Genomic DNA, 26,695 nt, shown 5'->3' with positions numbered 1-26,695 from the left:
CAGGGGCGACTGAATATGTAGTGTCTGCCTCTAAAAAATGTTCTTCTTGAAGCAATGTGTCATATGGGAGTCCTCGTAATTGACTGGTTTGTTCAAATGCTTGTCTGTCTTCTTCATCTTCATTGTCTTGAACAGTTTCAGCAGTTGATTGGTGTGTTTGATCTATGTCAGTTTTCTCTAGTGCTACATAATGTATTTGATCAAGGTGGCCAATTGTTACAGTATTAAGACTTCGGCCTTGTTGTGGGATCAATTCAACTCTATAGTCCTCTTCTGTGTTACTGTTGTAGATGAGTATGCTTTCTTAGCTTTGGCCTTCTGCGCAAGCAGAAGGCCTTTGACTTTGGACTTTGACTTTGGCCTTTGACCAATGTTAGGTGTTCTCAGAGGGACACACACACGCACGGACGGGTGATTTGTACTGGAAGGTACTGTTCCAATCAAGACTGATTGATCCTGTCTTACCTCACTTCAAAAAACATATGAAGTTTTTTGAAGTGACACACCTATTTATAGGATTTTATTTCGTCATGCGTCCCTCTAGCCAATCAAAGGCATTGGTGTCAACATATTGACACGTGTCACGTGGAGCTTGACCAATGTTAGCTTGGCTAGGAGGGAGGTGAACACACAGCGGGACGAAGCGAAAACATACTCTCCGCCTCCGGCGGAGACAATAATAATGGAAGTCAATAGTGGATCAGGCTGAACTCTTGCCGAAATATGAAGTCATAAGATATGACATCAGAGATGTTGTACCGGAGGCCATTCCCAACGGAAACAAGTCCGCAAGGACTTTTTTGGTCGGACCTTTTAGACAAAAGTATTATAAATGTAACTGTGTTGTTTTACATTCTTTTGCCTAATAAAAATTTCAATCAATCTATCCTTCTACAGCCATGAGATGTCACCGTTATGACCACAGCCGTCTCCATATTTGGGCATACCGCACGAGACAAATACACACACAGGAACAGGGATTGGTGGAAACACAGACAGACAGACTAAAGGATCCTACATGCTGAACGGTCCAAATGGAATAAGTTAGAGCAACATAACGAACGCCTGGCAGCCTAGGACAACATCCCTGACGTTAAACTGGACTCCTAGACTTCTAGAGGAATAAGATACTGATAGACTCCTGTAAGACATTGACCTGGACTCTATAAGACATTGACCTGGACTCTATAAGACATTGACCTGGACTCTATAAGACATTGACCTGGACTCTATAAGACATTGACCTGGACTCTATAAGACATTGACCTGGACTCTATAAGACATTGACCTGGACTCTATAAGACATTGACCTGGACTCTATAAGACATTGACCTGGACTCTATAAGACATTGACCTGGACTCTATAAGACATTGACATTGACCTGGACTCCTGCCAGAGCTCCATGATGGTGCGAGCAGCCTTGGTGACGGCCACCAGCCTGGCGCTGAGCGGCGCTGTGCTGGCCCACGCCTACATCCTCAAGCAGCAGTTCTACCCCACCGTGGTGTACCTGAGCCGGAGCAGCTTCAGCATGGCCGTGCTGTACCTACAGGCCCTGGTGCTGCTCTACCTGCTGGGGAAGGTCCTGAGGAAGGTGTTCTTCGGACAGCTGCGGGCCGCCGAGACGGAGCACCTGGTGGAGCGCTGCGGCTACGCCGTCACCGAGACGTGCGTGGCCTTCACCGTGTTCCGGGACGACCTCTCGCCACGCTTCGTGGCGCTCTTCACCCTGCTGCTGTTCCTCAAGTGCTTCCACTGGCTGGCCGAGGACCGCGTGGACTTCATGGAGAGGAGCCTGAACATCTCCTGGCTGTTCCACCTCAGGGTGCGCTCCCTGGTGTCGCTGCTGGGAATCCTGGACTTCCTGTTCGTGCGCCACGCCTGCCGCAGCGTGGCGAGCCAGGGGGCGTCGGTGCAGCTGGTGTTCGGTGTGGAGTACGCCGTGCTGCTGACCATGGTTCTGACCACGCTGGTCAAGTACCTGCTGCACAGCGTGGACCTGCACAGCCAGCAGGCCTGGGACAACAAGGCCGTCTACATGCTCTATACCGAGCTGTTCACCGGCGGCGTCACGGTGCTGCTGCACCTCACCTTCATCGCCGTCATGATCAAGGCCCACAGCTTCCCGCTGTTCGCCACTCGCCCGCTGTACCTGGCCATGAGGCAGCTGAGGAAGGCGCTCACGGACATGGTGATGTCCCGCCGGGCCGTCCGCCACATGAACACGCTGTATCCCGACGCCACGGCCGCCGACCTGCAGGCGTCCGACAACGTGTGCATCGTGTGTCGAGAGGAGATGCTGGGCGGAGCCAAGAAGCTGCCCTGCGGTCACATCTTCCACTGCAGCTGCCTGCGCTCCTGGTTCCAGAGGCAGCGCACCTGTCCCATCTGTCGCATGGACGTCCTCCGCCACGCTCAGGCCACGCCCACGGCCCCGCCCCTGGCCGACGCCCCCGCCACGCCCCCTGCTAACGCGGCTCTGGGGACGCTGCCGCCTGGCTTTCCTCCCGTCGCCTTGTTCCCTTTCTGGGCTCCCTTCTCTGGAGCGCCCCCTCCTGGCGGTGCTGACGCTGCACAGAGCCAGGCGGAGGCCTCAGGGGAAACTCTCCCTCCTCCCGGCTTCCCTCCTTTCTCCTTCCCGGCGGCTCCGTGGCTGCTCCAAGACCCACCGGCTCCTCCTCCTCCCTTCGTGTCGTCCGCGCCTCCTCCTCCTCCGTCCAGGCTGTCTGAGGAGGAGCTGAGGGGGCTGATGGAGGAGGCGCAGGGCCAGCAGGAGGCCAGGCTCCAGTGTCTCCAGGACATCCACTCTCTGCTGGACGCAGCCATGCTCCATATCCACCACTACCTCAGCACCCTGGCCACCCTGACTCCTCCTGCTCCTCCTCCTCCTCCTCCTCGGACCCAAACCTCTCCTCCAGCTGGCAGGAGATCTGCTCAGACCCCTGGCCTGGAGAATGACTCACAGACCCTCTGAGCTGTAGAGAGCTGCTCACACCCCCACCTGGAAGCCTGTACCTTCAGGTCATGGTCCAACCCCAGTAGAAGACCTTCAGGTCTCTTCAGGTCATGGTCCAACCCCAGTAGAAGACCTTCAGGTCTCTTCAGGTCATGGTCCAGTAGAAGACAACTTGTTGTTTGATTTCAGTCGCTCTGACTCTTGGTGAAGGATGACTAATGGATTTCACATATTGTTTTATTTGATTCTGTATCCACAGTGAAACAACACTATGATTCTGTATCCACAGTGAAACAACAATATGATTCTGTATCCCCAGTGAAACAACACTATGATTCTGTATCCACAGTGAAACAACACTATGATTCTGTATCCACAGTGAAACAACAATATGATTCTGTATCCACAGTGAAACAACACTATGATTCTGTATCCACAGTGAAACAACACTATGATTCTGTATCCACAGTGAAACAACACTATGATTCTGTATCCACAGTGAAACAACACTATGATTCTGTATCCACAGTGAAACAACAATATGATTCTGTATCCACAGTGAAACAACACTATGATTCTGTATCCACAGTGAAACAACACTATGATTCTGTATCCACAGTGAAACAACACTATGATTCTGTATCCACAGTGAAACAACAATATGATTCTGTATCCACAGTGAAACAACACTATGATTCTGTATCCCCAGTGAAACAACAATATGATTCTGTATCCACAGTGAAACAACAATATGATTCTGTATCCACAGTGAAACAACAATATGATTCTGTATCCACAGTGAAACAACACTATGATTCTGTATCCACAGTGAAACAACAATATGATTCTGTATCCCCAGTGAAACAACACTATGATTCTGTATCCACAGTGAAACAACAATATGATTCTGTATCCACAGTGAAACAACACTATGATTCTGTATCCACAGTGAAACAACACTATGATTCTGTATCCACAGTGAAACAACAATATGATTCTGTATCCACAGTGAAACAACAATATGATTCTGTATCCACAGTGAAACAACAATATGATTCTGTATCCACAGTGAAACAACACTATGATTCTGTATCCACAGTGAAACAACACTATGATTCTGTATCCACAGTGAAACAACAATATGATTCTGTATCCACAGTGAAACAACAATATTGCCCAGAATAACCAACAAGAATTAAATATGCTGTATTTGACTTGTTTAGGACAACCTTACAGGGTGCCTATCTTTTTAATGTTTTTTTTTCTTCTTTTTTAGACCAGCATATATTTGTCATATATATTCATGCTATTCTCCACACATGTGTGCATAATCTGCATATATAACTTTGGTTGTTTTTTACATTTCTAAACATTAACAACATGTTTATTCTCGTTTATCTTTTGTGGCACATTTTGATTATCGTGTTCCTGTACTTTTTCTGACTGTGTTTTGACAGTTTGATTGAATGCTTTATTAACATGATTGTTAACAGTACCGGTAGTACAGTCAAACGTTATGCTGAAAGGATAACACACACGTTTCCATTGTGGTCTATTGTAAACAGACGGACACGAGCGAACACGCTCTCGGGCCTTCGGGCCGTCTGGCCTGGCGGAGACAAAAAGGAGGGGACCTAGTATAGAGCCCAGGGGGACTGTAGGGTTTCAGAGGTTAAAGCCTGCTTGGTATTAAGAATGTAAGTATTTGATATAGAACCATCGTACCTTCACTACAGCATCCTAAACAAATATATCGTTTTTTTTACCTTTGATAACTGGAAGCTCTTTAGTGTATAAAGCTTGACATGGTTTAAGCCCCGCCTCCTATGGATGAATGTATAAAACGGTAACCTGACATGGGCGTCACCAGTTATTATATTATATTATGTTATATTATATTATATTATATTATAATCAGGTGCCGTATAGACTCACAGCCTTTGAGCAAAATTCCCAGGCAGCCCAGGTGCTCATCCAGGCTCTTGTCATCTCCCGCCTGGACTATTGCAACTCCCTCCTTGCTGGTGCTCCAGCATCTGCCATCAGACCTCTGGAGCTTGTTCAGAAAGCTGCGGCTCGTCTGGTGTTCAACCGCGTCAAGTTCTCCCACACAACTATCCTTCTCCGTTCTCTACACTGGCTCCCCGTAGCGGCTCGCACTCAGTTTAAAACCCTGGTGCTAGCCTATAGGGCAGTGAAAGGAACAGCTACTTCTTAACTCCGGGCTATGGTCGATGCTTACACCCCTGCCCGACCACTTCGGTCTGCCACCTCGGGGCGACTGATTGCCTCGTCACTCAAGGGTCCTTCTGGCCGATCCACACGGTCACGGCTTTTTTTCTGTTCTGGCCCCACAGTGGTGGAATGAACTTCCCACTGATGTCAGGACAGCAGAGTCACTGATGTCAGGACAGCAGAGTCACTGCCCATCTTTCACCGCAGGCTGAAAAACCCACCTCTTCAGGAAACACTACCCATCCTCTCCGCCTTGCCTACTTGTTGTTAACTAGTTGTATGAACTCTTGTTTATTCGTTACACTTATTTGTTTTAGCTCTTGCTTATTTGATTTTCCGATTTGTCTCATCTGTTTAAGAAAGTAGGTAGCTGATATATGTCACTTTTACCTTAGCGCTAGGTATACTCTTAGTTGCTTGTTTTAGAAGAGAATGCACTTAATGCTTCTGGTGATTAGTAGTTTTGTTCTCTACCTATGTTGAATGCACTTATTGTAAGTCGCTTTGGATAAAAGCGTCTGCTAAATGACTGTAATGTAATGTAATGTAATGTAATATAATGTAATGTAATGTCTAGACTCACAACCTTTGAGCAAAATTCCTTTTCAGTTGAAGGAACACAATCTGCCCACTAACATAAGAGAGAGTCCATCCAGGGCCGGCCGCTGCTATAAGCAATATAAGCGGTCGCTTAGGGCCACAACCACTAGGGGGGCCAAAAAATAATAAAAAAATCATATTGTAATTATGTCATGTATCTCCTATCCAACAACTAGCGTTATTATTTTAGTATGCAATAAAAAATGACAATGATTTTATAATGGGGGTGTTTGGGGGGGGCCACCCAAAAAGATCTTGCTTAGGGCCACGAAAATCCTAGGGCCGGCCCTGAGTCCATCCTTTACATGAGCAGAAGAGAGAACGCTGGAGCAACACGGACAGTTAATTTAAATAAATAAAAGGCCTAAACTGTCCGTGTTGCTCCAGCGTTCTCTCTTCTGCTCATATTGTCCCTATCCCTGTGACGCACCGGACTGGCCGTTTAAGGCTGAGACGGTAGAATCCCTTTGTCCATCCTTTACATCTTTTAAGGTCCACCTAAAAGGACGGATCATGGACAATCAAACATGTGATTTTACCCCCCCCCCCCCGGGTCTCTGGTATTTTAGGTCAAAACTAGGCCTTTTTTACTGTTTCTTTTTGTCTCCGGCAGGCCGAAAGGCATGGCCAGAGAGTATGTTTTGCACCCAGTCCGTCCATCCGTGTGTCTGTGTGTGTATGGGGAGTCCAGATGGATCCGGCTTATTTACATTATATGTGTGGTGTTCATTAATATCTGCTGTCCCTCCCAAAGAGGTCTTAAGTCTCTCACCTGTTTTGTTGAAGGTGTTGGGCAGAGTGTAGACCAGCGTGCTCCTCTTGGTTTTCACTGGCATGTCACTGAGTGAGTATCCTAGACAATAGAACAATAGAACAATAGAACATGTCACTAAGGGAGTATCCTAGACAATAGAACAATAGAACAATAGAACATGTCACTGAGGGAGTATCCTAGACAATAGAACAATAGAACAATAGAACATGTCACTGAGGGAGTATCCTAGACAATAGAACAATAGAACATGTCACTGAGGGAGTATCCTAGACAATAGAACAATAGAACAATAGAACATGTCACTGAGGGAGTATCCTAGACAATAGAACAATAGAACAATAGAACATGTCACTGAGGGAGTATCCTAGACAATAGAACAATAGAACAATAGAACATGTCACTGAGGGAGTATCCTAGACAATAGAACAATAGAACATGTCACTGAGAGAGTATCCTAGACAATAGAACAATAGAACAATAGAACATGTCACTGAGGGAGTATCCTGAACAATAGAACAATAGAACATGTCACTGAGGGAGTATCCTGAACAATAGAACAATAGAACATGTCACTGAGAGAGTATCCTAGACAATAGAACAATAGAACATGTCACTGAGAGAGTATCCTAGACAATAGAACAATAGAACATGTCACTGAGAGAGTATCCTAGACAATAGAACAATAGAACATGTCACTGAGTGAGTATCCTAGACAATAGAACAATAGAACATATCACTGAGAGAGTATCCTAGACAATAGAACAATAGAACATGTCACTGAGAGAGTATCCTAGACAATAGAACAATAGAACATGTCACTGAGTGAGTATCCTGAACAATAGAACAATAGAACATGTCACTGAGTGAGTATCCTGAACAATAGAACAATAGAACATGTCACTGAGTGAGTATCCTAGACAATAGAACAATAGAACATGTCACTGAGTGAGTATCCTAGACAATAGAACAATAGAACATATCACTGAGTGAGTATCCTAGACAATAGAACATATCACTGAGTGAGTATCCTAGACAATAGAACAATAGAACATGTCACTGAGTGAGTATCCTAGACAATAGAACAATAGAACATGTCACTGAGTGAGTATCCTAGACAATAGAACAATAGAACATGTCACTGAGGGAGTATCCTAGACAATAGAACAATAGAACATGTCACTGAGGGAGTATCCTAGACAATAGAACAATAGAACATGTCACTGAGGGAGTATCCTAGACAATAGAACAATAGAACATGTCACTGAGTGAATATCCTAGACAATAGAACAATAGAACATGTCACTGAGGGAGTATCCTAGACAATAGAACAATAGAACATGTCACTGAGGGAGTATCCTAGACAATAGAACAATAGAACATGTCACTGAGGGAGTATCCTAGACAATAGAACAATAGAACATGTCACTGAGTGAATATCCTAGACAATAGAACAATAGAACATGTCACTGAGGGAGTATCCTAGACAATAGAACAATAGAACATGTCACTGAGGGAGTATCCTAGACAATAGAACAATAGAACATGTCACTGAGTGAATATCCTAGACAATAGAACAATAGAACATGACAATGAACATGACAATAGAATGTTAATACTAGTCATTAAGCTACTAATATAGACTGAAGTAATTAAAGCGGGTCATGTTTACATGTTAGGAATCATAACAGCTGAAATCAATAATATATCATTATTCTGATATTAACCTGTGGGCCGCATTAAGTGAAGGTGGGGGCCGCATGTGGCCCCCGGGCCGCCAGTTGCCCATGTATGGTTTAAGTGTTGAATTATGTATGCTATAGACCAGGGTTTTTTACCACTACCCCATATTATGAGGGATTTCTTTTGGCGTGACAGAGAATGGCTCCATCTTTTATAAAACAATTACTGATTAATCAGACGGGAATTCCCAATTATTATTAGTGGGGCAACCACACTATAGTACTCTACTGACTTTATTCTTTTTTCTAGATAAACTTTATTTCGGGCTGCTACTCCTCCCACAGTTTATTTTTCCCAATTTAGTGCCATATGTCAAATTGACCGGTCTCACCGGGAATCGTGCGCTTGTACTTTGCTAAGAGATTGGTTACATAGTTTAATTGATATTGATTTATTAGTGCATTCAATTTCCCCATCCACTTCAATGGGAATTGAAATCTCCCATTCAAGTATTTTTTTCTCAGAAACCGTAAGGGCTACAGTTACAAGACTTGGAGGGGAGGTTAATAGTTTATTGCAAAATTATAAAAAAAAGAATCACACCAGTCTGCCACATGGTGGCGCTATAATAGCCCACTTTACCTTTTGGCCTATAACTCTTGAACCGTAGGTCATAGAATAAAAACATATTTTCACCTGGATTCCTTGGGTCACGACGCAACTCCCCATATAGGCCACGCCCATTTGCGTCTAGATAGATTTTCCGCCATTTTGAATTTTCTTCAAAACACACTTTTAGCTCCTCCTCCTACATATTTTGTCCAAATTTTATTTATCCATAAATTGGTACACGTGATCTATGGACCCATGCGATAAATATATTCTAACGGCATTTTGATAGTCCTTACCGTTCGTCCGTAAATGGCTTCCAAAGTTAGTGGGAGGGGCCCGTTTTACAAAAAATGCCAGAAATCACGAACGAGACGTCCGGTCAACCCCAAATTTGAATCACATGTCGAGGGTGGTTTATTCAACGAATCCCCAAAAGCATTTCCACTTTGACCCATAGGGGGCGCCACAAATGTGCAAAATGTAACCGTTCGATGCAAAAACAAGATTTTTGGGGGGATCAATCCTCTCAAAATGAAAAGCAAGTGATCTCAGGAGTGACGTGACAATGCCATTGGCGCAGCCTCCGACGGTATTCCTCCCGGCCTATTGCTCGAGTCCCGGCGGCCGCGACCCGCGACCGGCGTCGGCGCAACCACACTTTGCAATTGCCCTGAATTGCGACGCGTCTAGTTGTTATTGTTATTGTTAATACTACGTATTTACTATGTTTACTATGTTATTATTATTATTATTGTTATTATTATTAATACTACCATGTTTGGGACTGTAGCGGATCCTGAAGTCCAGCAGTTGGTATCTTTTGGATTCAGGACTCTTTCTGGGGTCGTATCCCAGCCTGACCCACAGACTCCTCCAAGGACCGGTCACCTACAATGATACATAGTGTTCAGTTTGTCACCTACAATGATACATAGTGTTCAGTTTGTCACCTACAATGATACATAGTGTTCAGTTTGTCACCTACAATGATACATAGTGTTCAGTTTGTCACCTACAATGATACATAGTGTTCAGTTTGTCACCTACAATGATACATAGTGTTCAGTTTGTCACCTACAATGATATATAGTGTTCAGTTTGTCACCTACAATGATACATAGCGTTCAGTTTGTCACCTACAATGATATATAATGTTCAGTTTGTCACCTACAATGATACATAGTGTTCAGTTTGTCACCTACAATGATACATAGTGTTCAGTTTGTCACCTACAATGATAGATAATGTTCAGTGTGTCACCTACAATGATACATAGTGTTCAGTTTGTCACCTACAATGATACATAGTGTTCAGTTTGTCACCTACAATGATACATAGTGTTCAGTTTGTCACCTACAATGATATATAATGTTCAGTTTGTCACCTACAATGATACATAATGTTCAGTTTGTCACCTACAATGATACATAATGTTCAGTTTGTCACCTACAATGATACATAGTGTTCAGTTTGTCACCTACAATGATACATAGTGTCACCTACAATGATAGTGTTCAGTTTGTCACCTACAATGATACATAGTGTTCAGTTTGTCACCTACAATGATACATAGTGTTCAGTTTGTCACCTACAATGATACATAGTGTTCAGTTTGTCACCTACAATGATACATAGTGTTCAGTTTGTCACCTACAATGATACATAGTGTTCAGTTTGTCACCTACAATGATATATAGTGTTCAGTTTGTCACCTACAATGATACATAGCGTTCAGTTTGTCACCTACAATGATATATAATGTTCAGTTTGTCACCTACAATGATACATAGTGTTCAGTTTGTCACCTACAATGATACATAGTGTTCAGTTTGTCACCTACAATGATAGATAATGTTCAGTGTGTCACCTACAATGATACATAGTGTTCAGTTTGTCACCTACAATGATACATAGTGTTCAGTTTGTCACCTACAATGATACATAGTGTTCAGTTTGTCACCTACAATGATATATAATGTTCAGTTTGTCACCTACAATGATACATAATGTTCAGTTTGTCACCTACAATGATACATAATGTTCAGTTTGTCACCTACAATGATACATAGTGTCACCTACAATGATAGTGTTCAGTTTGTCACCTACAATGATACATAATGTTCAGTTTGTCACCTACAATGATACATAATGTTCAGTTTGTCACCTACAATGATACATAGTGTTCAGTTTGTCACCTACAATGATACATAGTGTTCAGTTTGTCACCTACAATGATACATAATGTTCAGTTTGTCACCTACAGTGATACATAATGTTCAGTTTGTCATCTTCAATGATACATAATGTTCAGTTTGTCACCTACAATGATACACAATGTTCAGTTTGTCACCTACAATGATACATAATGTTCAGTTTGTCACCTACAATTATACATAATGTTCAGTTTGTCACCTACAATGATACATAATGTTCAGTTTGTCACCTACAATGATACATAATGTTCAGTTTGTCACCTACAATGATAAATAATGTTCAGTTTGTCACCTACAATGATACATAATGTTCAGTTTGTCACCTACTATGATACATAATGTTCAGTTTGTTACCTACAATGATACATAATGTTCAGTTTGTCACCTACAATGATAAATAATGTTCAGTTTGTCACCTACAATGATACATAATGTTCAGTTTGTCACCTACAATGATACATAATGTTCAGTTTGTCACCTACAATGATACATAGTGTTCAGTTTGTCACCTACAATGATACATAGTGTCACCTACAATGATAGTGTTCAGTTTGTCACCTACAATGATACATAATGTTCAGTTTGTCACCTACAATGATACATAATGTTCAGTTTGTCACCTACAATGATACAGTGTTCAGTTTGTCACACATAGAGTTCAGTTTATCACCTACAATGATACATAGTGTTCAGTTTTTCACCTACAATGATACATAATGTTCGGTTTGTCACCTACAATGATACATAGTGTTCAGTTTGTCACCTACAATGATACATAGTGTTCAGTTTGTCACCTACAATGATACATAATGTTCAGTTTGTCACCTACAGTGATACATAATGTTCAGTTTGTCATCTTCAATGATACATAATGTTCAGTTTGTCACCTACAATGATACACAATGTTCAGTTTGTCACCTACAATGATACATAATGTTCAGTTTGTCACCTACAATGATACATAATGTTCAGTTTGTCACCTACAATGATACATAATGTTCAGTTTGTCACCTACAATGATACATAATGTTCAGTTTGTCACCTACAATGATAAATAATGTTCAGTTTGTCACCTACAATGATACATAATGTTCAGTTTGTCACCTACAATGATACATAATGTTCAGTTTGTCACCTACAATGATACATAATGTTCAGTTTGTCACCTACAATGATAAATAATGTTCAGTTTGTCACCTACAATGAATTAACTAACTGACTACAACATGTAGATTTAACTCATATGGAAATGAAGCAACAACTGACGATGAAAAAGTACTAATTTATCCAAAGAGTAAAAATATCAAAAATATTTCTTCCAAACAGACGTTATCAAATAGAACTTAATATCATAAACGACACGGAGTCACATTCTGTCAAACACTTCTAACCACTGTGTTCTCTAGCTTTAGAACAACACTTCTAACCACTGTGTTCTACAGCTTTAGAACAACACTTCTAACCACTGTGTTCTCTAGCTTTAGAACAACACTTCTAACCACTGTGTTCTCTAGCTTTAGAACAACACTTCTAACCACTATGTTCTCTAGCTTTAGAACAACACTTCTAACCACTGTGTTCTCTAGCTTTAGAACAACACTTCTAACCACTGTGTTCTATAGCTTTAGAACAACACTTCTGACCACTGTGTTCTACAGCTTTAGAACAACACTTCTAACCACTGTGTTCTATAGCTTTAGAACAACACTTCTAACCACTGTGAGAAGGCAGTCCAGGTGCTCATCCAGGCTCTTGTCATCTCCCGCCTGGACTACTGCAACTCCCTCCTTGCTGGTGCACCGGCATCTGCCATCAGACCTCTGGAGCTTGTTCAGAAAGCTGCGGCTTGTCTGGTGTTCAACCGCCCCAAGTTCTCCCACACAACTATCCTTCTCCGTTCTCTACACTGGCTCCCCGTAGCGGCTCACATCCAGTTTAAGACCCTGGTGCTAGCCTATAGGGCAGTGAAAGGAACAGCTCCTTCTTACCTCCAGGCTATGGTCAAGGCTTACACCCCTGCCCGACCACTTCGGTCTGCCGCCTCGGGGCAACTGGTTTCCTCGTCGCTCACTGGTCCTTCTGGCCGATCTACACGGTCACGACTTTTTTCTGTTCTGGCCCCACAGTGGTGGAATGAACTTCCCACTGATGTCAGGACAGCAGAGTCACTGCCCATCTTTCACCGTAGGCTGAAAACCCACCTCTTCAGGACACAATACCCTTCCTCTTAGCCTTGCCTACTTGTTGTCAATCATTTGTACGAGCTCTTGTTTTATTGGATCTTGTTTATTTGATACACTTGTTTGTTTTATCTCTTTCTCATTTGATTTTCTTATTTTGTCTCATCTGTTTATGGAAGTAGGTAGCTGATATATTGCACTTTTACCTTAGAACTAGGTATACTCTTAGTTGCTTGTTTTAGAATATAGTGATTAGTAGTTTTGTTCCCGACCTATGTTGAATGCACTTATTGTAAGTCTTTTAGGATAAAAGCGTCTGCTAAATGACTGTAATGTAACAAGACCAGGAGACCTGGTTCTGCCAGACCCAGTACTTTAGTAATTCCTAATACTTTATAAGGACTTCGTATGACGGACTTCGTATGACGTGTCAGCCTGTGTCCCTTTTATGCCCATGTATGGAGAAGAAAGGGTCCCTTTTATACAGCCGGTAATAGGAAATAGGGACAAAGCCTCATGTAGGCCAACCCCTTGGGTCTGGCAATAACATATACAGATGTTACATAGTGTGTATACAGATGTTACATAGTGTGTATACAGATGTTACATAGTGTGTATACAGATGTTACATAGTGTATACAGATGTTTCTCACCATGTAGTAGGCACACACAGGCAGCAGCAGTTTGAGTTTCTCAGGATGGATGTCTAAGTTGGCCTTCACCGCGTTCCTGGACCAGATGGGACGCTGCTCAAACATCTGGAAACCACAAGGGAGGGGGGGGGGGGGTCAGCGTTCTCTAAGTGTGTATGTGACCTGATATCTTCTGTAAAAACAAAAGGTTCTTTGTTTAAAAGGTATTCTGATATAATCATCACTATAACGTTTGTTCAGTAACAGAATCAGATGTAAAACAGTGGGTGAAATTCATATTATTTTGTTATTTCCAGTGGTGTAAAGTAACTAAGTACATTTACTCAAGCACTGTGCTTAAGTACAATTTTTAGGTATTTTTTACTTTACTGGAGCATTTCCAACTTTTCAAACATTTTAGTACTTTTACTTTTGGTACTTTAAGTATATTTTGATGCCAATACTTTTGTACTTTTACTCAAGTAACATGTTGAATACAGGGCTTTTACTTTTACTTTACTGTAACAGAGTATTTTATCCAAATTTCACACAAATTGGTACAAATGATCTCTATAGTCATGTGATCACATGATCTCTATAGTCATGTGATCACAGGATCTCTATAGTCATGTGATCACATGATCTCTATAGTCATGTGATCACATGATCTCTATAGTCATGTGATCACATGATCTCTATAGTCATGTGATAACATGATCTCTATAGTCATGTGATCACATGATCTCTATAGTCATGTGATCACATGATCTCTATAGTCATGTGATCAAGACGGATCTGTTTGATTTTTCATATTCCATTCTGATTGGCTAAGATTGACATCTAAGGTGGCCCGTTTTGAACAAAATGCCGCAAATCATGAACGCAGCACCCTGCAGTGAAACAGGAAGCCTCTCCAGATGATTCAGAATGCCGCAGCACGCTTGGTCTTCAACCAGACAAAATGCTCACATGTCTCCCCCCTTCTCCTCTCCCTCCATTGGCTCCCAGTTATGGCCCCCCCGCACAGAGTACAAAACACTGACGTTGGCCTACCAAGCAACAAAAGGTATGACACCCCTGTATCTTAAAGCCTGATCCAACCCTACAACCCCTCCCGCTCTCTCAGATCAGCTAACACAGGGAAGCTGTCAGACCCTCCGCTAAAACACTCTGGATAACGCTCCACACGTCCTAGACTCTTCTAAGGTATCATATAGGACCTTAGTGAGCTTGTCTTGGGTCTCCTTGTCGTACTCTTTCTGACAGAGTCGTTGCCAGTTGGCGCGCGCCGCCTCTATGGAGGCCGAGGGCACGGTGGCGTCTGTGAAGGAGACAAAGATGGCGTTGTGAGGTCTGCGAGCTCTGTTCTGACCGATGAAGTTCTCCCTGGTGATGGGAACCTGGCTGATAACACACACACACACAGACACACACACAGACACACACACACACACACACACACACACACACACAGGCACAGGCACACGCACACGCACACGCACACACAGTGTTAATGGGAACTATTACAGATGCACAATGTTACAAACTCAAAACTACAAGCTCAAAACTACAAGCTCAAAACTACAAACTCAAAACTACAAACTCAAAACTACAAGCTCAAAACTACAAGCTCAAAACTACAAACTCAAAACTACAAGCTCAAAACTACAAGCTCAAAACTACAAACTCAAAACTACAAGCTCAAAACTACAAGCTCAAAACTACAAACTCAAAACTACAAGCTCAAAACTACAAGCTCAAAACTACAAACTCAAAACTACAAGCTCAAAACTACAAACTCAAAACTACAAGCTCAAAACTACAAGCTCAAAACTACAAGCTCAAAACTACAAACTCAAAACTACAAGCTCAAAACTACAAACTCAAAACTACAAACTCAAAACTACAAGCTCAAAACTACAAACTCAAAACTACAAGCTCAAAACTACAAGCTCAAAACTACAAACTCAAAACTACAAGCTCAAAAATACAAGCTCAAAACTACAAGCTCAAAACTACAAACTCAAAACTACAAGCTCAAAACTACAAACTCAAAACTACAAGCTCAAAACTACAAACTCAAAACTACAAGCTCAAAACTACAAGCTCAAAACTACAAGCTCAAAACTACAAACTCAAAACTACAAGCTCAAAACTACAAGCTCAAAACTACAAACTCAAAACTACAATCTCAAAACTACAAGCTCAAAACTACAAACTCAAAACTACAAGCTCAAAACTACAAACTCAAAACTACAAGCTCAAAACTACAAACTCAAAACTACAAGCTCAAAACTACAAACTCAAAACTACAAGCTCAAAACTACAAGCTCAAAACGCTGCGCACTGCGACACGTTTTGAGCTTGTAGATCTGCTATTTTTGCTATTTTTGTGTGACATAGAATAGTGAAGTACAGAGTGAAGTAAAAAAACAGAGATAAGAGGTTTCTGTACAGTATATGTAATGTGTTCCTCTGAGTGAGTGTGTAAATACATATAGAGGCCCTAATGTAGGGCTTTTCCTAGCATTAAACATGACGTTTTATATTACTTGTGGTGCATGTCAGGGCGGTAGTAGTAGTAGTAGATTACTTGTGGTGGATATCAGGGTGGTAGTAGTAGTAATAGATTACTTGTGGTGGATATCAGGGCGGTAGTAGTAGTAATAGATTACTTGTGGTGGATATCAGGGCGGTAATAGTAATCCACAGGGTTGTCCAGGCGGGAGAAGATGGGCGGGGGGAGGAAGACGGGCATCGGCTGTTCAAAGAACTCCTGACTCTCTGATTGGCTGAGGACGATCTTGTCGTACAGAGATGTGACTTCTCCGTCTTCTGATTGGACGGCCAGACACTGAAAGTCTGCCATTCCTACCATAGACACACTGTTAGCTTCACATTTTACAGTTTTTTCCTAAAAATAGCAGATCTACAAGCTCACAGCGCGGCACTCGGTGCCGTGCTGTGAGTTTGTAGATCTGCTATTTTTTTAATAGCCCAAAGAAATGTTAAAATGACACAGATGCGTTGTTCCCCAGTCTGAACAGATTAAAACACCTCAGACAGGTTTTAACTTGTAGATCAGATATGTTATGTTAATGTGATCTACAAGCTCATAGTGCCGCGCTATGAGCTTGTAGATCAGATATGTTATGTTAATGTGATCTACAAGCTCATAGTGCTGCGCTATGAGCTTGTAGATCAGATATGTTATGTTAATGTGATCTACAAGCTCATAGTGCCGCGCTATGAGCTTGTAGATCAGATATGTTATGTTAATGTGATCTACAAGCTCATAGTGCCGCGCTATGAGCTTGTAGATCAGATATGTTATGTTAATGTGATCTACAAGCTCATAGTGCTGCGCTATGAGCTTGTAGATCAGATATGTTATGTTAATGTGATCTACAAGCTCATAGTGCCGCGCTATGAGCTTGTAGATCAGATATGTTATGTTAATGTGATCTACAAGCTCATAGTGCCGCGCTATGAGCTTGTAGATCAGATATGTTATGTTAATGTGATCTACAAGCTCATAGTGCCGCGCTATGAGCTTGTAGATCAGATATGTTATGTTAATGTGATCTACAAGCTCATAGTGCCGCGCTATGAGCTTGTAGATCAGATATGTTATGTTAATGTGATCTACAAGCTCATAGTGCCGCGCTATGAGCTTGTAGATCAGATATGTTATGTTAATGTGATCTACAAGCTCATAGTGCCGCGCTATGAGCTTGTAGATCAGATATGTTATGTTAATGTGATCTACAAGCTCATAGTGCCGCGCTATGAGCTTGTAGATCAGATATGTTATATTAATGTGATCTACAAGCTCATAGTGCCGCGCTATGAGCTTGTAGATCAGATATGTTATATTAATGTGATCTACAAGCTCATAGTGCCGCGCTATGAGCTTGTAGATCAGATATGTTATATTAATGTGATCTACAAGCTCATAGTGCCGCGCTATGAGCTTGTAGATCAGATATGTTATGTTAATGTGAACCTTGGAACTTGTATGTGGTCCCGATGACCCCCAGGATGTCCATGGAGACGCTGGTGTCCCGCGGGTCCGTCCTGTGCGTGCGGCGGGTCACTCTGAGGAGCAGGTTGCTGGACGGGAGGCGGTTCCCACACAGAGAGTGACAGAACGGATCCTTCGGCCGGTAACGCATCTCAAGCCTTCTGCTGGGGTCAGCGTAGGTCTGTGGAGGGTCAGGGGTCAGGGGTCAAACACATTAGAGAGCTTTTTGACTGTTTGAGTAACACACAGTAACACACAGTAACACACAGTAACACACAACAACACAACAACACACAGTAACACACAGTAACACACAGTAACACACAGTAACACACAACAACACAACAACACAACAACACACAGTAACACACAACAACACAACAACACAACAACACACAGTAACACACAACACACAGTAACACACAGTAACACACAACAACACAACAACACAACAACACACAGTAACACACAACAACACAACAACACACAGTAACACACAACAACAACAACAACACAACAACACACAGTAACACACAACAACACAACAACACAACAACACACAGTAACACACAGTAACACACAACAACACAACAACACAACAACACACAGTAACACACAACAACACAACAACACAACAACACACAGTAACACACAACAACAACAACAACAACAACAACACAACAACACACAGTAACACACAGTAACACACAACAACACAACAACACAACAACACACAACACACAGTAACACACAGTAACACACAACACACAGTAACACACAGTAACACACAACAACACAACAACACAACAACACACAGTAACACACAACAACAACAACAACAACACACAACACACAGTAACACACAGTAACACACAACACACAGTAACACACAGTAACACACAACAACACAACAACACAACAACACACAGTAACACACAACACCACAACAACACAACAACACACAGTAACACACAACACACAGTAACACACAGTAACACACAACAACACAACAACACACAACACACAGTAACACACAACAACAACAACAACAACAACACACAACACACAGTAACACACAGTAACACACAACACACAGTAACACACAGTAACACACAACAACACAACAACACACAGTAACACACAACAACACAACAACACAACAACACAACAACACACAGTAACACACAACAACACAACAACACAACAACACACAGTAACACACAACAACACAACAACACAACAACACACAGTAACACACAACAACACAACAACACACAACACACAGTAACACACAGTAACACACAGTAACACACAGTAACACACAACAACAACAACAACAACAACACACAACACACAGTAACACACAGTAACACACAACACACAGTAACACACAACAACACAACAACACACAACACACAGTAACACACAGTAACACACAACACACAGTAACACACAGTAACACACAACAACAACAACAACACACAACACACAGTAACACACAGTAACACACAGTAACACACAACACACAGTAACACACAGTAACACACAACACACAGTAACACACAGTAACACACAACAACAACAACAACACAACAACACACAGTAACACACAGTAACACACAGTAACACACAGTAACACACAGTAACACACAACAACACAACAACACAACAACACACAGTAACACACAACAACACAACAACACAACAACACACAGTAACACACAACACACAGTAACACACAGTAACACACAACAACACAACAACACAACAACACACAGTAACACACAACAACACAACAACACACAGTAACACACAACACACAGTAACACACAGTAACACACAACAACACAACAACACAACAACACACAGTAACACACAACAACACAACAACACACAGTAACACACAACAACAACAACAACAACACACAACACACAGTAACACACAACACACAGTAACACACAGTAACACACAACAACAACACAACAACACAACAACACACAGTAACACACAACAACAACAACAACAACAACAACAACACACAACACACAGTAACACACAGTAACACACAACACACAGTAACACACAGTAACACACAACAACAACACAACAACACACAGTAACACACAACAACACAACAACACAACAACACAACAACACACAGTAACACACAGTAACACACAACAACACAACAACACAACAACACACAGTAACACACAACAACACAACAACACACAGTAACACACAGTAACACACAACAACACAACAACACAACAACACACAGTAACACACAACAACAACAACAACACACAACACACAGTAACACACAGTAACACACAACACACAGTAACACACAACAACACAACAACACACAACACACAGTAACACACAGTAACACACAACACACAGTAACACACAGTAACACACAACAACAACAACAACACACAACACACAGTAACACACAGTAACACACAGTAACACACAACACACAGTAACACACAGTAACACACAACACAACAACACAACAACACACAGTAACACACAACAACACAACAACACAACACACAGTAACACACAGTAACACACAGTAACACACAACACACAGTAACACACAGTAACACACAACACAACAACACAACAACACACAGTAACACACAACAACAACAACAACAACACACAACACACAGTAACACACAGTAACACACAACAACAACACAACAACACACAGTAACACACAACAACACACAACACACAGTAACACACAGTAACACACAGTAACTAACACACAGTAACACACAGTAACACACAGCACACAGTAACACACAGTAACACACAGTAACACACAGTAACTAACACAGTAACACACAGTAACACACAGCACACAGTAACACACAGTAACACACAGTAACACACAGTAACACACAGCACACAGTAACACACAGTAACACACAGTAACACACAGTAACACACAGTAACACACAGTAACACACAGTAACACACAGCACACAGTAACACACAGTAACACACAGTAACACACAGCACACAGTAACACACAGTAACACACAGTAACACACAGCACACAGTAACACACAGTAACACACAGTCCAATAGACCAATTATTATATATTAACTATATATATTAACTGTAATATAATATATATATTAACTGTAATATAATATATATATTAACTGTAATATAATATATATATTAACTGTAATATAATATATATATTAACTGTAATATAATATATATATTAACTGTAATATAATATATATATTAACTGTTTGAGTAACACACAGTCCAATAGACCACTTATTTGATTACAAACATTGAGACTGGACACACAGGTGACTGTTTCATGTAATTAATTCCCAACAGATCCCCAAACCTGCTGTTTCGGGGTTTCGCTGGTTTCACTTCATTCAACCTCCTCTGTGTGTTGGACAGTGAGGTGTGTTGGACAGTGAGGTGGACAGTGAGGTGTGTTGGACAGTGAGGTGGACAGTGAGGTGTGTTGGACAGTGAGGTGGACAGTGAGGTGTGTTGGACAGTGAGGTGGACAGTGAGGTGTGTTGGACAGTGAGGTGAGGTGAGGTGTTGGACAGTGAGGTGTGGTGGACAGTGAGGTGTGTTGGACAGTGAGGTGGACAGTGAGGTGTGTTGGACAGTGAGGTGTGTTGGACAGTGAGGTGGACAGTGAGGTGGACAGTGAGGTGTGTTGGACAGTGAGGTGAGGTGAGGTGTTGGACAGTGAGGTGTGTTGGACAGTGAGGTGGACAGTGAGGTGTGTTGTACAGTGAGGTGTGTTGGACAGTGAGGTGTGTTGTACAGTGAGGTGTGTTGGACAGTGAGGTGTGTTGGACAGTGAGGTGTGTTGGACAGTGAGGTGGACAGTGAGGTGTGTTGGACAGTGAGGTGAGGTGAGGTGTTGGACAGTGAGGTGGACAGTGAGGTGTGTTGGACAGTGAGGTGAGGTGAGGTGTTGGACAGTGAGGTGTGTTGGACAGTGAGGTGTGTTGGACAGTGAGGTGTGTTGGACAGTGAGGTGTGTTGGACAGTGAGGTGTGTTGGACAGTGAGGTGTGTTGGACAGTGAGGTGTGTTGGACAGTGAGGTGGACAGTGAGGTGTGTTGGACAGTGAGGTGAGGTGAGGTGTTGGACAGTGAGGTGTGTTGGACAGTGAGGTGTGTTGGACAGTGAGGTGTGTTGGACAGTGAGGTGTGTTGGACAGTGAGGTGTGTTGGACAGTGAGGTGTGTTGGACAGTGAGGTGGACAGTGAGGTGTGTTGGACAGTGAGGTGAGGTGAGGTGTTGGACAGTGAGGTGTGTTGGACAGTGAGGTGTGTTGGACAGTGAGGTGTGTTGGACAGTGAGGTGTGTTGGACAGTGAGGTGTGTTGGACAGTGAGGTGTGTTGGACAGTGAGGTGAGGTGAGGTGTTGGACAGTGAGGTGTGTTGGACAGTGAGGTGTGTTGGACAGTGAGGTGTGTTGGACAGTGAGGTGTGTTGGACAGTGAGGTGAGGTGAGGTGTTGGACAGTGAGGTGTGTTGGACAGTGAGGTGTGTTGGACAGTGAGGTGGACAGTGAGGTGGACAGTGAGGTGGACAGTGAGGTGGACAGTGAGGTGGACAGTGAGGTGGACAGTGAGGTGTTGGTGTGTGTTGGACAGTGAGGTGCGCCCTAGTGAGACATATGTACTTCACCCCGCAACGGTATTAACTCTCAAACGGTAACAAATCAGACATAACAACTACCAGAGAGGACTGTGAGGTACCATTCAGACATAACAACTACCAGAGAGGACTGTGAGGTACCATTCAGACATAACAACTACCAGAGACTGTGAGGTACCATTCAGACATAACAACTACCAGAGAGGACTGTGAGGTACCATTCAGACATAACAACTACCAGAGGACTGTGAGGTACCATTCAGACATAACAACTACCAGAGGAGACTGTGAGGTACCATTCAGACATAACAACTACCAGAGAGGACTGTGAGGTACCATTCAGACATAACAACTACCAGAGGAGACTGTGAGGTACCATTCAGACATAACAACTACCAGAGGAGACTGTGAGGTACCATTCAGACATAACAACTACCAGAGGAGACTGTGAGGTACCATTCAGACATAACAACTACCAGAGGAGACTGTGAGGTACCATTCAGACATAACAACTACCAGAGGAGACTGTGAGGTACCATTCAGACATAACAACTACCAGAGGAGACTGTGAGGTACCATTCAGACATAACAACTACCAGAGAGGACTGTGAGGTACCATTCAGACATAACAACTACCAGAGGAGACTGTGAGGTACCATTCAGACATAACAACTACCAGAGAGGACTGTGAGGTACCATTCAGACATAACAACTACCAGAGGAGACTGTGAGGTACCATTCAGACATAACAACTACCAGAGAGGACTGTGAGGTACCATTCAGACATAACAACTACCAGAGGAGACTGTGAGGTACCATTCAGACATAACAACTACCAGAGGAGACTGTGAGGTACCATTCAGACAGAGTGTGTTTGGTGAAACAGTCTTCTCTGTTAGAGCCTCCCATCACTGGAATAGTCTCCCTACTGAAGTAAGAGAGACCACCAACTATCTGACCTTCAAACTCAACCTTAAGAGATGGCTTAAAGCTAACCACATTTGTAATCATGGGTAAATTCAGCTCCATTAATCACTGATGTGTCTTCTCATATTTGACTGTATTTGTTTTGTCTTCTGTACTATGTCTTGTTGATGATGATGTCTGTTTTTGTATGGATAACTATACTACCATTTCTTAACAGCCTGCTCAGGGACTACAGATGAAAACTAGAAAAAGTGCTCCTCGGAGCACAGGTCTCCGCCAGGTCAGGTACGTTATTGTGGCCTCCTGGTGGCGCTATAATAGGCCAATGTGAAAAGGGTGCCATTTGTTCAAGGGCTTTTCACTGCAATCGGACACTGCATTCATGATTTGAGGCATTTTGTTCCAAAAATATGTTTGCAGAATTAGACCTGCTGGTGGCGCTATAACAGGCCAATGTGAAAAGGGTGGCATTTCTTCGTCGGCCTAATAGAAATGTGCGTGTGAAATTTCACGGATATCGCAAGCTGCGTTCATGATTTGAGGCATTTTGTTCAAAACGGAACAATCCTGCAAACTTTGGAAGCCAATTTTAGGCAATCAGGATGGAATATGGGAAATTGGATAAATCCGTGTTGATCACATGACTATAGAGATACTGTGTACCGATTTGTGTGATGTTTGGACAAAATCTGTAGGAGTAGTATCAATAAATGTGTTTTGCACATATCGGCCTCCTGGTGGCGCTATAAACGGCCAATCTGAAAAAGAGGGGCCAGAGGTTCTGAGTTGGCATCCAGGGAGTGTGCGTGCACAGTTTCGCAGCGGCCGGGCCAACGGTGGCAGAGATTAGCTGCTAACGGACGGACAGGACGGACACACGGACGGACGGACGGACGGACGGACGGACGGACGGACGGACGGACGGACGGACGGACGGACGGACGGACGGACAGGGGGTAAAACATACTCTCTCGCCATGCCTTTCGGCCTGGCGGAGACAATGAGCCAACTCTGGCTAACTCTGGCTCATTTACGTGGATGTGAAAAACTGAAATGTTGATTAATGTGGACTGTCCCTAATTAACAAACAAACAAACAAACAAACAAACAACTGCGTCACGGATGAGACCGTTGTGAGCTTGCAGGTCTGCTATTCTCGGCCGTTCTCTGCGCACGACACTTTCGCGCGACGGAGCATAAATTAGGCTTGACGGGCTGCAGCTGTGCGAGCATGAGCAGGTTCTGGTGTCATGATCATAGACACTCCCTCCGTTCTTATGACATATATATGTATTTATAATAATATAATAATATATATAATGTGATCATAGAGCACTCCCTCCGTTCTTATGACATATATATGTATTTATTATAATATAATAATATATATAATGTGATCATAGAGCGCTCCCTCCATTCTTATGACAGCCACTGGAGGCGGGGTTTGGGGGACAACTACTTTGAATAGTTATTATTGTTTACAAACAACAGAAACCAAGAAATATATATTTCAAGAGCGAGAGATCACAGTAAAAATCCTAAGCATTCTTCCTCCATACTGGTAGAAAAACATCTGAAAGTTTGATTGGATGCATTTTGACCACTTTAACATTTCATCTTATGAGCGGTGGGGTTCATTTGGTGCCGGCCTGCGCTGCATACTGGTTCTTATCAGTGTGACGCTGTCTGTTAAGGGTCTATAGATCTATACATACTGGTTCTTATCAGTGTGACGTTGTCTGTTAAGGGTCTATAGATCTATACATACTGGTTCTTATCAGTGTGACGTTGTCTGTTAAGGGTCTATAGATCTGTTAAGGCGTCTATAGACGAATCCACAGAACGGCGATCATAACTGCGGTGTAGACACCGCAGCGGCTCTGTGGATTCGTCTACAGACAGGCCTAAAAAAAAGGGGCGTGCACTTCCGTTTATATGTATACCCCTACCCAGGAGAGGGGGTGTGGCTGTGGAAAGGGGGCGTGCCTGTAAAAAAAGAGGCTATATTTCTGTAACGCCACCTAGGGCTGCCTGTCACCATTACACATTTAAGATGACCATTAATTGTCACTCAAATAATTGCGATTAACGATTGAATTAGTGTGTTTGGCCTTTAAACATTAGAACATATGAATATTATTAATTAATATGAATATCATATATTAATATGAAATTCTGTTTGCCTTTTAGGCTTCCTAATCCAACATTGCACAGGGCACTGAGGGCAGATATGACAAATAACTGGAATATACAAAGAAATGATTGACATTTAATCATTTTTATACATATAAATAGAAGATCTACAAGCATTTAAAAATGTGTGAATATCTTTCAACATGGAAACGATGATGACGATTATGATAGAAAATAAGTCATTTTTTGGGGGTGAACTACTCCTTTAAGTAACACTGACCTTGGTCAAGCCTTGCTCTCCTCCGATGGTGTCCAGCATTCTGTCCACGTTGGACACAACGGCCGGGTACTGGACACACACCAGCTTAGTGTCCACGATGTGCACCGTGGAGGAGGAGCCTGGAGAGGACACGCCCACCTAGAGAGAACATAACGTTATTATACTTTATCCTGATTACAAACAAACGCCAGTACTTAAGTAAAAGTATCAATACCACACTGTAGAAGTACTCTGTTACAAGTAAAAGGCATGTGTTCAAAATATACTTAAAGCACCAAAAGTAAAAGTACTAAAATGATTGAAAATAGCAGATCTACAAGCATACAACGAGTCGCGATGAGACGCGTTGTGAGCTTGTAGATCTGCTATTTTCAAATAGCCTAGGTATATAATAGGGCTGAAGTGGTTAATGTATGTTTTATAATGTAATAATTTATATCTGAATCAGGACCCTCTCAGGGGCCCTGATTCAGCCCCTTTTTGACTATGCTTGCTCCTCTTGGTACTCCAACACCTCAGTGTCACTGAAGACTAAGCTTCAAACCTCCCAAAACAAACTGATTCGACTACTTCTCGGACTGGGGCCCATGACCCACCTCTCTCCCACTCACTTTGCAGCCTAGCCCCCAAAATTTCCTATGCACTTGTGCAAATGGCAAATAAAGTCTATTCTATTCTAAGACAGGGTTAAACAACTAAAAATGGGTCTGGTCTTCAAAATTGTAAATGCAGATTTGCCCGATATGCCCCCTATACCCGCATATCTGTATAAAT

The 26,695-nt window shown here is 42.5% G+C and overlaps 2 protein-coding genes across 2 annotated transcripts in view; one reads left to right on the top strand and one right to left on the bottom strand.

Annotated features, from left to right (window-relative positions):
* LOC308078667 (general transcription factor 3C polypeptide 5-like) overlaps positions 1-26,695 on the bottom strand; it is a gene marked incomplete at its 3' end in the record, with an annotated part of 33,466 nt that overhangs the window by 4,429 nt on the left and 2,342 nt on the right. The window contains exons 2-8 of the mRNA XM_080419934.1: positions 25,922-26,059; positions 17,891-18,089; positions 16,560-16,755; positions 15,105-15,288; positions 13,906-14,010; positions 9,633-9,747; positions 6,565-6,645 (exon numbers count right to left, since the gene is read on the bottom strand). Coding sequence (XP_080276060.1) covers positions 6,565-6,645; positions 9,633-9,747; positions 13,906-14,010; positions 15,105-15,288; positions 16,560-16,755; positions 17,891-18,089; positions 25,922-26,059 — 1,018 coding nt within the window. The remainder of the gene's footprint in view (positions 1-6,564; positions 6,646-9,632; positions 9,748-13,905; positions 14,011-15,104; positions 15,289-16,559; positions 16,756-17,890; positions 18,090-25,921; positions 26,060-26,695) is intronic.
* Positions 1,404-2,975, top strand: LOC308078263 (E3 ubiquitin-protein ligase synoviolin-like; the record flags this gene model as incomplete). Its single annotated transcript, XM_080419384.1, has 1 exon — positions 1,404-2,975. The coding sequence occupies one exon, from the start codon at positions 1,404-1,406 to the stop codon at positions 2,973-2,975; it is 1,572 nt and encodes a 523-aa protein (XP_080275510.1).

This window comes from Gymnoscopelus braueri (genome assembly GCF_963280865.1).
Source record: "Gymnoscopelus braueri genome assembly, chromosome: 22".
Lineage (NCBI taxonomy): Eukaryota > Metazoa > Chordata > Actinopteri > Myctophiformes > Myctophidae > Gymnoscopelus > Gymnoscopelus braueri.
This window is presented reverse-complemented; position numbering and strand designations above follow the sequence as displayed.